This window comes from Erpetoichthys calabaricus, chromosome 1 (genome assembly GCF_900747795.2).
Source record: "Erpetoichthys calabaricus chromosome 1, fErpCal1.3, whole genome shotgun sequence".
Taxonomy (NCBI): domain Eukaryota; kingdom Metazoa; phylum Chordata; class Cladistia; order Polypteriformes; family Polypteridae; genus Erpetoichthys; species Erpetoichthys calabaricus.
Genome location: NC_041394.2, coordinates 259,747,427 through 259,764,137, shown reverse-complemented (window position 1 = coordinate 259,764,137; position 16,711 = coordinate 259,747,427). Strand labels below are relative to the sequence as shown.

At 36.6% G+C, this 16,711-nt stretch overlaps 1 protein-coding gene across 4 annotated transcripts in view; it reads left to right on the top strand.

Annotated features, from left to right (window-relative positions):
• mest (mesoderm specific transcript) overlaps positions 1-16,483 on the top strand; it is a 46,236-nt gene extending 29,753 nt beyond the window's left edge. For all 4 annotated transcript variants that reach the window (XM_051928246.1, XM_051928236.1, XM_051928238.1 and 1 more), the window contains exons 10-13: positions 3,287-3,388; positions 7,031-7,107; positions 11,657-11,720; positions 11,862-16,483. In XM_051928246.1, coding sequence (XP_051784206.1) covers positions 3,287-3,388; positions 7,031-7,107; positions 11,657-11,720; positions 11,862-11,979 — 361 coding nt within the window. In that variant the 3' untranslated portion in view covers positions 11,980-16,483. The remainder of the gene's footprint in view (positions 1-3,286; positions 3,389-7,030; positions 7,108-11,656; positions 11,721-11,861) is intronic.
• Positions 16,484-16,711: the final 228 nt, after the last annotated feature.

Sequence of the window (16,711 nt, the reverse complement as noted above, 5' to 3'; positions counted from 1 at the left end):
GTGTAGTTTCTACTTAATATTATTATTCACAGTACTCTCTTTTTTTAAACAATTGCTGAAGAAAAGTTGGTAAAAACAGTGTAGAATCATTCCCTTCTCTTAATCACAATTCAGTACATTTTCTTTGTTTTGACACTTCAAATTTTTTGATAAAGGCTTAATGAGAATGTTTATCAAGTAAAAAGTGAAAACTTTGTTTTATGGGATTTCCTTAGTGACATCTCCAGAGATTTAACCAAGGACTCTGACACAAATTCATTGAGTGTATTAGATCCCCCTACCCCCCCCCCCCCCCCTCATTCTTCTAACCCTAAAATATTCACATTTTGCATGCACCTAGTCCAGTACTGTGCATTGTTTCATTTTCCTGGAGATTCCAGAGCAGTAATTTAGTTTTTTGTTTCAGTCTCCATCTAAGCTGGGCATTGATCTTCTTTATTGTATGCTGCACCATCATATGTATTGTGCATTAGGTGGATACAGTTTGTCTTTCTATTTGTATATCTCCACTAACTATCCAAAAAATAAATCCCTCGAATATTTAATCTGTGAAACAATCTCTGCACTGCCACATTCATACAGCTCAATCAGTGTGCAGTAACCATTTGCTGGCTCAGTGATTTTTTTTTTTGTGAACAACATGAGTTCTTGGAGCTCTTATTGTTCAGTAGACCAGCAGAGCAACCAGCTCCAGATATAAGGCATTGTAATCGGATCTTTAGGTCTAAAGTGCTAAGCACATTGGGCCCATATCTTTATCCTTAGCCACTGCAACTGCTTATCATAAGCCATAATTCATTACTTTTTGACTATGATGTGGCAGAGATTTTTTAGGAGATGTAGTGTGCTTCATATGATAGGAAGTCTTAACAAAGATATTAAAATACACAATAACCTGAAAAATGTAAAGCAAATAAAAAAATGAACGGGATAATGGGTGGAACAGGTGTTTCAAGCATACTTGCCTGACAGATGGGCAAGACCAACCCCACTGCATATGTGACCGCAGTAGTTTTCCCTTCTGGGTGTAATGGTAGAAACCATTTTTGTGTAAACTTTTTGAGAAACCTTTTATTTAAATAACAGAGTGGACAGTATGTTTGGTCATTTTATATTTCATTGCCTTTTCTCTAAAGAAGGCTGTGTAGCACAGCATTGGTATATAGTAAAACGTCTTTTGGTCAGAGCCATGAGAAAACAAGGTGTAACGTGTCAAGGCTGAATGTTTTAAAGCTGAAGGAGTAGAATTTGAGATGTAAATATGTTTCAAGCAATAACTGTGAAATTTGTGTAGTTTTAATATGAGTGGAGGGAGCAATGCAATGATTTGGAAAGTGAGTGTATTTGACAATAAAGACAGGATCCATTGGCTGTGTGTGCCTTAATATTTTGATAAACTTTTAATGGGGGTGCCTTTGAAAGAATGCTGGAGTAAACAGTGAAAGGTTAGGATAAACTATAAGAAATGCAGTTTGGTTTCCTACCTATGAAAGAACAACTGAAACCACTGGTGTGCTGAGACAAATTAATTAAAAGCACCAGGAAGAAAAAGTAAAAGAAGCATATTATGCATTTATATATTTGGAATATTTTCAGTGTAACATGAAGCAGTGAGATGAGAACTGAAGAAGTGACATAGGGATGATCAAATAATGTCACAGAGGCAAGCAAACAAACAAGCAAGCAAAGCACCTTTGGTGATGGTGACGACAAGATATGTGGATTGTTAGTTTTGAGATGAAGACAGGAACTTTTACTTTGGATCTACTCTGGCTTCTCAGTCAGATAGAATTCATGGTAGAAATGGGGGTGATTACTGTGGCAGCTCCATTGTGCCATTGACTTTGTGATGATGAAAAGTGAAAAAGGGCCAAAGTGTTGGAGATGGAAAGCAAGTTGGTTTGGATGCAGTGGGTACTAGGTATGTGGTTATAAAATGCATTCAGTGAATGTGCTAAGAGTACTTTCAGGGTGTAGGCTGCCAGTAGTGGGCTCATAAAGTATATATTGCTGTGAAGGATAGACTTTAGGTAGTCAGTGTGTTGGGGAGTTTACTGATTTATGTATTTTTAAAGCAAACAAGTCTCTGGTGTTGGAAGCAAAAGTTTATGAATATTATAAGTTAAGTGAGATATTAGAGTAAGGCATGGCCAATTAAGACATGCTGTGTTAGGAATGAGGTGGATAAATATGATGGTACAGTAGATATGAAGAAGGACTTATGTAGTGGATCTGTTCAATGACAGAGTGAAAAAGTGCACTGTAATTGAGATGCAAGCAATAGTGAGCTATGTGAAAAAAATTGTTGCTAATCTCTGATTGTTCTTAAGCCAACACAAAAGTAAAGGACCAACAATCCAGTGTAATTACGCCCAGATAATAGCAGTAATTTTGTTTTGGTGTTGTTCTGCCTTTCCATTGTTGTTGCAGTGCTACTACTTGATACATGTATAGAGTACATTGATCTGACATTTAGGTTTTCTAGCACTACTCAGTCAGCCAGTCTTTATATTGCTTATCTTGACATTATGCAACATCCCAAAGCAGTTTACAAACTTGAAAAGAGTTCTGTACAAACCCCTTCATGTAACCTTTTTTACAGATTCATATTTAATCAAATGTGCATGGAATTGGCAGTGATAGTTAGTTTCCTGTGGCATTATCAAAGAGAAACATAGATTAACTTGTGTTCACCAAACATATGTGGAGTGTTGCATCCTGTGCCATCATAGCAGCCTCTCTGGTCTGCTTAAATGTTTTCAGTGCAATAAAATGATCATGTTTCCTAAGTTTCATTAAGTTTTTCCAGGTTTGAATTATCAAAATGTTTCTTTGAGGGTGGCACAGTGGCTGTCCTATGTCCTCTCTATGTGGGGTTTGCATGTTGCAAATGTTTACATGTCCCTGTGTCTGTGTGAGTTTCCTCTGGGTGTTCTGGTTTCCTCCCACAGTCCAAAGATTTGCAGTTCAGGTGAATTGGTTATGCTAAATTGGCTTTAGTGTATGAGTGTGTTTGCATGTTCACCCTGCAATGGACTGGGGCACTGTTCAGAGGATTGTTCCTGTCTTGCACTTGCTGGGATAGGCTCCAGCTTTGCCTGCTCAGCCCTATAAAGCGGGTCTGGTACATGGATGGATGGATGGATGAAGAATGCTTCTGTAATCATGGCAAAAGTTAAAATAGACTTTTTAATCAGCAGATCCTCTTTTGTATTTATAGTATAGATGACAGAAAAGTAAAATAATGTTAATATCCTCTGATATAATTTATGTTTTAACACTTTAGGATTGGTGCTGTATTTGGTCCCTACACACAACCTACAGATGAGGATTTCTGGGATATGTGGACAGGGATTCGAGTCAATGATGGAAACCTTGTAATGGACAGGTAAACTGTTAAAGTGATTAACCATTCTTGAGTCCCAGTATAATGGAATATAGCAAATGCAACCCTGTACATGGAAAGCCAGGAGTAGTGGCTGATTCAAGTAAGCTTTTACTCAATATAAAATAACATTGTTTTTGATTAGGTAATTTCCCAATATCTACATTACCTTCCTCCATAAAGAATCACCTGAAGTTATCATTCAGCTGGAAATAAAGACCACATAATATGTGTTACAATAATGCTAATACTGTATAAAGTGTAGGATAACAGAACTTGTGTGAGCAGAATTGGCATGGTCATAGAAAGATTGATTACTATTTCTGGATTCTTTGTGTGCTTATTAAAATGTCTTGTCTATGGACACTGTTCTCTTTAAGTAAGTTGAGGAAAAGTTTTGCTTGTTTAAGAATAGTTCTTTAAAATAAACAAGAATGATGTAAGTGATAAATAAAATAGACTTGCTAGTAGGCTTATTGTATACTAACTCCAAAAAATTAAAGTCACAGAATTAAAATACCGATTACCCTTTATGGCCCATGTGACTGTTTACATATTGTTATTGATTTTAAGTATAAAATTATGCATTTTAAAGGTTTTATTATACGCTTTCAGTTGTTCATACTGATGCTTCTATTTTCTGAGGCATTTTGTAAACCAGTACATGTTTACAGATAATTAGAACACACAACAGTGCCTCTAATGAACTATGGAATATCATTTTTTTAAATGTGCGTAATAAAATTATGCATATATATCACTATGTCACTTGTACAATATATCCCCTAATCCTTTTTAGTTTTCTAAAAAGCTCTTAATAATATTCACAATTACATGATAAATTATTTATTGCTAGATTTGAATTAGTTGATTTATTTATTACTAGCCAACCCGCGGTATAGCATATGCCGCATAATCACGCTGCTTTGTTAATGATTTTTAAGCACAGGGGAAAAAAATGAACATTTGAAAAATCCGTAATTTAATAAACCACCAAGAAAAGTAACATTGCAACAATGCACGCTACGAACCAACATACAATCATCGTTCAGTACGCACTGCCTGCTCATGTGCCCGCCCCCAACGCTTTTGTCTCTGCTACAGTCCACATGCACCTCTGAGCCACTTTGTCTTTTCATTGTTATTTGCGTTTCCTGCTGCTTTTCTATATATAATCGACCAAGTCACCCGACCATGTTAGCAGCGAGTAGGGGGTTTGTACAAAGGGCAGGGACGTAATCAGTGCGAGCGTAGGGGATATCCATCATGAATGAGGTTCAACGGCTTACCCACGCCTGTCGGCGCCGGGTAGACACACGTTGATCCATTCATCGTAGCGCGCGTGTAGTAATGGACATCCAAGGGCATCACAGACCTGTTAATGCTCAATCTCACGTGGCTGAAAGCCACTTGTCCCTCTAAGAAGTTGGACGCCGACCGCTTGGCGATCGCGTAACTATTTAGCAGTAGGGAGTCTCATTCGTTTTCAGAATTAACCACACAAGTCGCTCCACCAACTAAGAACAGCCATGCACCACCACCCAGAGAATCGAGAAAGAGCTATCAATCTGTCAATCCTCACCGTGTTGAGTCAAATTAAGCAAAATTTGTGTGTGGTGAGTTGTTGCGTCCGGGCACATGAGCAGGCACTGTGAATGCCTTGAAAGCGTGGGTGGATGCGTGCTCGAGTTGGTGGGCGTGAGTTGGTTGGCTGGGCTTTGTGAGTTGACTGACATGGCTATTTTTTGCGTATCCCATGGTTGTCTTCTGGCAGTGTGAATGCCTTGAGAGACAGGGTGTCCTTGTTTGGTGAGTTGTTGCAGTTTGTGAGTGCATACAGCGATTCACATCCGCAACAAACATGATTTTTCTTAGATGGTCCTGTTGCGTCCACCCTCGCACTCGAAGCATACACACTGCCTGGTCATGTGCCCACTCGCAAGAGCAACTGACAGAGACCTGCCTACCAACTCTTAAGACCATGGGATACCCCTCGCAAACTGTTTTACACGCTGCATACAGCGATTCACATCTGTGACAAACATGCCTCTTCTTAGGTGGTCCTGCCACGTCCACCCTTGTTCTCGAAGCATACACACTGCCTGGTCATGTGCCCGCTCGCAAGAGCAACTCACGGAGACCCGCCCACCAACTCTAAGACCATGGCGTGTAAAACAGTTTGCGATGGTGAACACGGTCGTGCGTCATAACTGAAAAGAATAATGAAAAGTCAACATGGCTCGGAGGTGCATGTGGAGTGTAGCAGAGACGAACGCGAATGACGCCCTGTGTTGTGAGTTGCTGCGTCCGAGTTGGTGGGTGTGGCTCGGCGAGTTGTCATCGTATCCAATGACGCCATGTTTTGTGAGTTGCTGCGTCCGAGTTGGTGGGCGTGGCTCTGCGAGTTGTCGTCGTATCCAATGGCCTTAGAGTTGGTGGCCGTGGCTCCGTCCTGCGTGCTTCCATGGGTGTCTTGCTTGCGCTGGCGGCGGCTTAGTGAGTTATATATATAGATACTAATATACTGATTTCCAAGATAGCAACTTCATACCAAGCTTTCAAGAATGCTTTGTGGCATCAGAAAATGAATGACATAACATTTAGACAGGCTGCTTGTGAGCTGAGGTTAAAAAAAGCGTTTGGGTCATGAAGCAACACATGGATACCAACTTACAAACAAGTCTAACACGGAATATTTGAGCAAGACTAAATTGTATTGGAAAGAGGAAATGCAAATCTAAACCCCACAAAAAAATAGAACACAACAGAATCACATAAAAAATTCTAATATTATTATTGTGAAAGGCAATGTTGTGTAATTTTTAGCCGCATGTTTTGTAGTTAAATACAGTATAGCACAAACATTTACTAAATGTAAGTATGCAATTAAAATCTAACAGTAAAATTAAAGTTTGCCAAAAGAAAATGGAAGGTATTTTTTTCTTAAAAATGAAATAAATATCAATATGGATGATTTTTGTTCATGTAGGTATTATTCATCTATTATAAATATTTAAATACTGTATTCAGAGTGAAGCATGGAACACTTGAGAAACCCAAAGAGGACAAATGCATTTTCTTTCAAATGACATCAGCACATTAATCAGGAGGCTGTAAAAAAATAAAAATAAAATAAAAGTAGAAAAATAAATTTCTAAGTGAATATATAGAACCAAGAAAACCAACCAAGAATTCCTCAAAAAATGGCAATCTTTTTAAAATCATTTAGACTGCAACCAAAACTTAATTGTGAATGTGTAATGTACTTCTTTCCAGTCTGTGCCTCAGTATAAAAATATGATAATGAATAGTCCAAAGATAAAATAAAAATGACATTTTGGGACCTGTTTAAATTTTAGAGTCAGCTTCAAGTTAATCCTTCAAAAATGAACCATTCTAACATTTCTAATAAGTGTCACGTTGCTGTCAGTTAAGTTGGTTTTTTTTTTTTTGTTCCTCTGTTTTTTTTGGAAAATTTCCTGAAGGTAACGAACATAAAAAAACATGGTTTTTACACTGTCTCGTGACTTTACTGTAAAACAGAAAATACTATAGAAGTATTTTGTGCATTTGCCTACTTAGAGGTTTACAAAAGTATTATTTATAGAAATTGGCTTTAATATTAATTTAAACTTTCGCTCTTAGTATTTTACAGTATATTAATCAAAGACTCAAGTATAGAGACCGATGGGTTGGGGCACTTACTAATACTGCAGTACCACGTGAGTATTCCCCTATTATTTTACTTTTGAATTGCTTGTATTTTTACTTGTACAGTGGTGCGATAAACAATAATAACCTTTCCCATCAGTGCTGTTGCATACTGATGAAATAAAAATAATACATTTAGCCCAAGTTGTAATTAAGCAAAGAGAAAAAGAAAAAAATGAAATTTACTCTCTGAAAAGTATTTATGGTCTAGAGTTACTTCATATTAGAAATTTGGAAATCTTTACAGTTGGAAAATATTTTTCTTTAGTGTTTTAGATAAAAAATTTTGTCTACTATAGGCAGTAAAATCTCAGGTCCTGAAGATATTGAAAGCTGAATTTCTGTGTAGCACTCCTATTTCTGGAAGATGAAGTCCTGTTTTGTCTGTTTTTTTGCATTCTGCAGTACTCTCGGAATATTTTTTATTGTAGTGCTCCATCACATTTATTCAGAAAATGTTGTTAAATTATTGGAATTATGGTGAGTTCAAGGATTATTGGCACCCATGATAACAATGTAATAAAGATAGCTTTATTGTATGCCTTTAGTCTTTTCTTCTTAAGAATATTTAAAATAAATAATTTTAACAGTGTAATACTTTTTTTCTATAAATATGCTATTGAGATATTAAACAAAAGAAATCTTCAATTAAATTCTGCTTAAACGTACAAATTTTATCTTTCACCAAGGTATAAAATACAGGTAAGACATACAGTAAGAACATTTTTTAATCCATCACAATAGAGATAAAAAAACAAAAACTGACAGATTGATACAAAAGCAGCTGTTAAACATCATGAATTGGGCAGTGGAGACAAAAATATGTAGTACAACATTTTGTACCTTTTGATCACAGACGTGATGCAGCCTTGTCCTCCTCCTAGTAAGGTGACCATTGTTTTTGTAGTTTTCAATTCTTGACTTTTGCTGGCATAGCTTTAAGTGGTACAGTGCCTATACAAATTACTCACCTTCTTAGAGGTTTTCACATTTTATTGTTATACAGCATTTAATTTTTGATACTAACCAACAGAAAAAGGACTGGTTAAAGTTGTGTAAATGAACTACAATTATAATCCACAAAATACTTAATCACATAAGGATTCATCCCTTTCATGTCAGTATTTAGTAAATGTACCTTTGGCAGCCACTACAGCCTTGAGTCTGTGTGCATACGTTTTTCTCTGTCATCATTGCACAGTTGGACATTGCACTTCCCCACCCCACCCCAAATGTCTTTTGTAAAACTGCTCAAGCTCTGACAGGTTGCTTGGGGATTGTGAGTTAACAGCCTATGTCAAGTCCAACCACAAATTCTCAATTGGATTGAAATTTAGACTCTGATTCAGCTATTTCAGGAAATTAACATTGCTGTTTTTAAGTCATTCCCATGTCGCTTTGGCTACAATGCACATGTCTTTTACAGACTGTATCAGGTTTTTGTCCAGGGTTTTCCCCTATTTTGCTGCATTTATTTTACCCTGAACCCTCATAAGGCCTTCTAGGTCCTGCTGCAGAAAAGCATTGCCACAGCATGATGCTACCACCGCCTTGCTTCACTTTGTCACAGATAGGCCTTACCATATTACAATAAGCCTAAACATGGCTTCAAATCAATAAAGAAATAGATGATTGGAAACAAAAAATATATTTTGCATTGGCTCCCTATAATTTTGGCATTCAGCTTTGATTCAGATGTCTCAAATATCTGCATTGAACAAGGCTCTAAGATTCCTCCCAACTTACCTTCCAGGCTAGTTGTTATATATATATATTTTGCTGTTTTCTGTATTAAAGAAATTGTAATACCCATGTTGTCTTTGAAAAAATATATAGAAATAAAAAGCTGTAGTTTTTAGTTTTTTTGTGGACAAAAAGTATAGTGTATTAACTTTATTTTAAATTAGTTTGTTCATCTCTGTCAAGTGGGCTAATAATTGTGAAATAAAAGTTCCAAGTATCAATTTTTAATGTATTGCTGTTTTTTGCATATCAAGAGTGGGCAGAGACTATTTGAATCCTGGCTGACTTTTAGCTTGCTTAGATATGTTGTCCATATCCCAAACCTGTGAACAAGTGGGCTATGTTGATTAAATTGCCTCAATATGAGTGAGTGGGTTTTCTTTAATTTGCAGATCCTTTTAAGGATTTCAGATTTCCAACCATTGTACGGTACAGGCCAGCTTTTTGCATGACTAGATGCTGTTGACTCATTGACATTTTCTTGTTCATTTTCATAATTGAGTATGTTTTAATTATTCCACTCAATATTTGCTCAGTTAGCCCCGGTTTAGTCCCATTTTTCTTGTTTATGAATTACTTGCCTGCCTCACTTCCATTTACAGGTAGTCCCCAAGTTACAGACATCTGACATACGACTTATGAACAGGGACGTGATGCAGGTTCCTCAGTAACTGCGGCTCCATCATCTCCGGCCTGGAGACGCTGCAAGCGGTGGCGGGAGGGGGGCGGTTTCGCTGCTCGTGCAATGTAGTGTAGTATCCCTCGGGCAGCTCCGGTTGATGAATGGGGCAGTGGAGGCCGCACCCCATTTAGTATCAGTGGGCGGCTGGCTGCATGGCAAGCGCTCGTGTGCAGGATGAAGGCTTGTTGAGGCGGAGGGGGCGGTTTGCTGCCCGCCCACCATGCTGCCTCAGCTACTGCTCCTGACAGGAAGGAGGCTGGATGGGGCAGAGGGGGGCATTTCACTGCCTGCCCACCACACAGCCTTGCAGTGTCCCTCGAACGGCTGCCCCATTCGTTTTCGGTGGGCAGCTGGTGATGCTGCAATCTGTGACCCGGTTGTGTCTGAACGGAGGCCATTCAGGGTGAATGGGGCGGTGGGGGGCAGCATTGTAGTGTGCCTCGGGTGGCTGCCTGTTGAATGGGGGTGGTGGTGGGCGATTCACTACCTGCCTTTGGCCCACACCCTGTTCACTCTTGGTGGGCTGACGCTGCAGGCAGCGTACTGTATGCAAGTGGAGGTGATTGTGTGGTAGGTGGGTGGTGAACCGCCCCTCGCTTCCCCCATTCATTCTCAATAGCAAGCCTGCTTGTACTGTTACGTACATAGCAGGAAGTTGTCTCTCGTCAGTACAACAGACTTGCTGATGAGGGGTGCCTTTCTGCTGTGATAGTGTGTAGACTGCTGTGCAGAAGAGCTCATCTTAACCTTTTGTCTTCACCCTTCATCAATGTCTCTGAAACACAAATCTGATGCAAGTGCTGGTGATACAGTAAAGAAGAGAAAAACCATCACCATATTGGAAAATAAAGTAGAAATAATAAAAAGGTCAGACAGAGGTCAAACTCCATCATTCATTGGCAGAGCACTTGGTTATAGTCGGTCATTTATTTAAAGTATCATGGTTGTTAATAAAATAGTTATATATATTTTACTAGGTTTTTGTGACTTTGAATGTATAAACACACGTAGTTTTGATACAGCAGGATAAAAGGGGTATTATGTGTTTCCATTAGTGTATTTCTTACAGAACTGCTTTTTAAAAAATTTGCTGTAAATGTATTACTGCAGTTATTTTATCCACATATTTTATGTTGACAAGAGTTACTTATGAATGCTTTGAGGTCACTTCAATTTTTTTTTTTTTTTTTGGGGTCTGATGCCTCCTGAATCACCGGTATGAGAAGAATCCTATATATGATATACCATTTGACATCAGGCTTTTTGGGGGTCGCACATATTTTTGGCCCTCTGGACCTGACAAACCCTAATTTGTTTGTCCCTTTTTGTATCTTGTTTTGTGCAGGAACTTCCATCCTTGTGATAAAGGGTAAACCAATAGGTGTCTTCATTAGAAATGTTTAGAAGGACTTGAAGTTGCTAATGGCATATCAGCAGACTCCAGGGATTCACCCTATAATGTGATATGAAGCGTCAAAGTTACTCCTTTTCACAAAACTTTGAAAAAATAGGAATTGCTAAATACTGGCATGTGGAGTGTTGTTTTATGCTATTTAGAGGTTGATAATCATAAATATATTTTTGATATTTCATTCTTCACTAGTGGTCCTAAGAGCCACAAGAAGTTAAAATGACAAATTTAAAACATCAGCATAAACTAATTTGTTACTGCATCAGCAAACTTGGTATGGGTTGGTAATTGTCACAAATAATTGGCATAGTCTCATCTGTGTTAATGATATTCTTCTACAGTAATCCAGCTTCTCAAACCATCCATGATTCACATTTTCTAGAATCCACTGATACTGCTTTTAATTGTAAGATCCATGGTGGGAAAAGGAGGATGACAGAGATCTGCAATGTATACTAGCTTTTTATTTCAAAATGGAATTGCAAATGCTTAATTGTTATTAAAATCAATTATACTACATTTTTTTCCCTAAGTAACTAACAACGTTTGGATCCTGGTTGTTTTATAAATAGGTAGGTACTGTATATGGTTACCGCATGTGTGTTTCCAGTGATTTAAAAAGATGAGCAATTCTGATACATTAATTCACTGCTCTAAAAAGAAACTAGAGCTAATTTGTATTGATCACTTATTTGTAGTTTTTTTTTTTTTTTTTTTTTTTCAGTGCATTTCATTTACGGACCATTAGATCCTGTGAATCCTCACCCTGAATTCGTTACTCGTTATCAGTAAGTACTGAATTGTTACTACTTTGCAACATAAACATTCTGGTTCTTTCTACAGTTATTGGGTCATTTTGTATAAATTCTTGAAGGTAACCATTTTTAATTTACTAATGATAATTACCAAGCTTGTTTCTTTTCTTACAGGGAGATTGTTCTGCGTTCTACTATATCAGTCCTGGATAATCATATAAGTCACTACCCACAGCTGGAAGACCCTACTGGCTTTCTGAAGTCTTATCTTAATTTCATTAACTCTTTTTAGAACTGTCTCATTTATGCTAACGTGTTTCAGGTGAAACATAGAAATTATTACAGGTAAAATTCCTTTGCACCGAAATTTTCATTACAACGAAGTATTTTTATGGTCCCGACAGTTTCCCCATATGACGCGAGTCTATAGAAATCTCATTACTACCAAGTACATTCAGCAGATGCTTTCAATACAATGAAGTGCACAAAAGACCTTGAAATGCCTGAATGAATCATCCACAGAACAGTTAGTTCTGTGGCCGCAGCTCAGTTGTGCACAACTATCCCCAAACAGAAACATTGTAATTTTTTTTTCTTTCTTCGAACTTTCCTCATACTGTGGTTTTTTATGAAGAGGAAAAGGATGATTCGGCTTCTGATTGATAACTGTGTTGCCCACAACATGCTTCCACATTCAGATAATGTTTGCATTGAATTCCTCCCACCCAATTGCACAGCAGTGCTTCAGCCATTGGATTTGGGCATCATTCGCACCCTGAAAGTGTATTATCGCAAGGAAATGCTGAGAAAAATTCTCGTCAGCACAACTTGTAGGCAGGAGGAGATTAAAATTAACGCAAAAGAAGCTATTGAAATGATTGCAAACGCCTGGGCGCAAGTTAAAGAAAGCACTATAGTGACAAATACCGAATCTCATTACTACGAAATTTTCGTTACAACGAAATATTTTTTAGGTCCCTGGGAGTTCGTTGTAATGGAATTTTACCTGTATTTATTTATGGTATGGTGTGATTAAGATTATTACAGAAGAGATTTATACTCAAGCGAAATATTTTTATAATGTGCAATTTTCATCAGTTCTATCTTATTTCTACTCATTCGTGAAATACTTCGTTTAAACAAATGTAAATGCAATAATGCTTCAGTCATTCTTCAAACACACTAAATGTAGTACTTTTATTTTGTTACATTATACAAATTGTTAAAAAAAAGCCTAGAACTATTTTAAGCTTCCTCATTGTGAGGATGGGTGCTATCTGTTGACCATATTTAATTTTTTCAAATGATAATTTTTCATAAAAACATATCTGCTTCTGTCATAGTGACATAAATAGAAAAAAGCAACACAGCATTTATATTTACACAGACATACAGCTGTATGCAAAAGTTTTGCAGACCTTTAATCTAACTGCATGTCATTCAAAATCTTATGTGAAAAGAAGTTAACACGTTCCCTTTAAACTAATACTGGCATGGTTTAATTTATTTCCTGAATTTAAAGACTGGCAATAGCAAAAACAAATACAGTAAATATGGAATACAAAGAAGTTTAGGAATCATGTCAGTCAGTACTTAGCTGTGGCTTTAAGAAATTGTAGCCAAAGGAGTGTAATTTCTTGGTTTGTGTTTTTCCCCACAGATTCAATAGCAAGTCTGGTGACTCTAAAGGCATTTCAGAATCTTCATCTTTTGTTCCTTAAGTACTTGTCAGTTGGTTTTTTGGTATGCTTTGTATTGCTGAAATCTCCTATATCTTTTCTATTTCATTGACTTTGGGACAATAGCTTCTGGAATGTGTTGATATTTAGCTGAATCCTTTCTTCCTTCCACACCAGGGAGGTATTACACAAGTGCGGTTATGAAATAGAGAATTAGCCAAGTAAACCTCATGAGAGTAATCTACATATTCCAATCGAGGCTCACTCATTTCAGTGAACACAAAATGTTTCTTGTTAACTCAAGATGGGCAATCCACCAATATGCTCACAATTGAGAAATGTATGCAGTCCCTAGAACTGATCTTCAGTAACATCTGTCATCATTTGGAAAACTGAGCAGAGTGCGTATGATCTGAAGATTGAGTACCAGTGACATTAAGTGTGAAACTGACAGAGTGCCTAGTGTATTAGGGGATAGCGTGGAAAGGTTTAGATAGTTTTAATTGTCATAGAATAGAAGAACATATTAGAGAGGCAATGGCAAAATTCGGCAGTTGATCTTTAACAACACAAAAAACATAATTCATCCAATATAAAGAAAGCTTGAGAGATTGTGCGTCAATTTATAGCAGATTGATGTTGAAGTGCATTACGGGTCTGAATTTGTGCATTGCATTGCATTACATAATTAAATATTGATAGCAATATTCCATTTTTTTAAATTCTTTGTATTGCCCAGTTTTATTGTAAACATTGGTTTGTGAACGTCCTACTTTAAATACTTAGAACAATGAAGTATTCAATAGCAATATGAAGCACATTTGACAGCAATTGAAAATTATATACAAGAACATAATTTGCGACACAATTATGAGAACCGAACATTTAGTTGAAGGTAAACACAAACATTTGTATGACGATATTTATCACGAGTAACAGGCCAAATTTGACGGTTTTCATAATGTTTCTATTTAACTGGCATCTCCGCAGTTACAAAACATTTTATATTTTTTAATATCTCACTCGTGGGGGAAAAATAAAACAATATAGACTATTATTAAAATTGTCAGGTCCATTTAATGATTGAGGTGTGCAATTGAACCTGTTTTAATGATTCTTTTAATTATTTTACAGTGGACTTATAAATACTTTCATGACATATATTAGAAATAACAAGGGACTTTCTATTTATTATTTTGGCTTTTGCTTTATAAGTTCTTCATAGTTTGTGGCACAGTAGCACATTAGGGTTCCTCATAGGCGGTCCTATAAGACATCTTTAGGCTACTTTAGTGTTTGAGGTTTACTGGCTTAGAACTGGTACGTTTTATAACTGATGATTTTAACATTACAGAACACCCACTTTTGAGGGTTTTTTAACCACTATAATACCACATTTTATAGCATTTGTTAAAAAAAATCCCAGAGCCTTTCTGTTTTTCTTTCTCATCAAGTGGCAATTTCATGAACGTGGTAATCCACAACACCCCACCAGGGGTGTGGACCAGGCTAAGACATAAAGCTTTGATACTTGGGTTACTAAATGTGACTTGCTATATTCCACTTTGATGGAACCGAAACCAGCTCAGATAAGTCCAGCGCCTCGATATAAACAAAGTGCACTTTGTGGAGTACCCCCCAGTGCCATTGTCGGCTACACAACTCCAGAGCATAATGAAATACATCCCTGTGCTTTATTTACAGTTGGTGAAGTATTTTTTTCCATTGAATGTTAGATCAGTATTTTCTCCAAAAATATGTTTTTAGTGGTGGCCAATAAAAATCCAAGTTTTGCTTCACCAGTCCCTAGCTCTTTGTTTCGAGATGTTTTTGGCTAGACTCAGTATATTTTGTGCACTTAATAAGCGACTTTTGTGGCAAGGTAATAAAGATTTTCTCATGATAACTCTTACAGAGGGACTACCACTTCAGTGTTAGCACTCCACAGGACTTGAAAAATGGCTATGCGGGCTTTGCATTGCATATCTAGCCAGTGTGCACGCACTTCTATCACTGACTTGTTATAAACAGTAACAAGAATATTATATTGTTATATTTCTTTATGGTGTTGCTGACAGAGGAAATTTCAGACTGAAGCATTCCGATCTCTCTTTACAGCTCTCCCAGATGTATAAAGTGTATCTTATATTTAAGTTCTTACTCAGAGACTTAGCAGAGCCAGTGACTTTTAAGAAAAGGCTTACTTATCATCAGCATCAAAAGCTCAAGTCAAAAAAAAAAAAAGCTTTGAGGCCTTAAAAGTATTAATAAAAGCTAGATTCAGAAATAATTATTTATTAAAATGGACAGAAACACCCAATTTGTTCTCAGAAGAGCCTTTTACGTACAGAATCATTAAAGAGTGATGTCCAAATATTTGCATACAACTGTATATTCAGAATATAAAATTTCATTTTATGAATATGGACAGTGCATTCTATTGTTTTTATCTTTCTGTTTACATTTTAAATATAAGTATTTTCCTACTGGTAAACAAAGCAGGTATTTCATGGAATGCATTCGATTGTATTTTGAATAGCTAATGCAATATAAAACTGCTTATGCCATTGATCATTATTAGCACCAAACGTGTAAACTTTAGTAAAAAAAATCCTTGTATTCTTAATATTTGATGCAGTTATGTGTATATTATATTTAATACAATCATTTCTAATTTAAGATACTGAACATATCTGAAAAAGCTCATTTTTACCTGATACAGATTTAGGTAGTTGTTTTAGAGTTATCTTACGTTATTGGGTTAAGGAAATGGATGGAAATACAAAAGAGACAGCACACCTTTTGCTATTGTATTATATGCCAAAGATGATGATGTGTGTTCATTGGTGTTTGAAATATTATGGCATGGCTACACTGTTTTATAATTTCAGATTTAGGAATGAATTGATATTCTTGACAAAGTGCAAAATGCCATAAATGTTTTAATTAATATGAAACAACTATAACTTGTTTTTCCACTCCATAAGTTTAAAAAAAAACATTTCTTTAGCAAATACGAATGTGGGGATATAATTACTAATTGTTTCATTAAGACTTGCAACCACAATTCTGAAATGTTGTGTAGCGTACAAAGATCAATAAAATATCTAATATAAAGTGTGTCTCTCATTTAACAGTTTAAATACAGCAATCAGAGAGCTACTTAATATTTGTATCCTAACTATGCTTTTCTGATAATGCAGCACTGACATGGGTGACAAATAAGTTCAGTGCCTGTGGATGTTTGTGATCCAATTTTAGAATGCAAATCAGAACTTGCAATGATACCATCCATTAATCGGTAAAATGCACAAGACAGTATTTTACAAAAACATTTCAAACTTT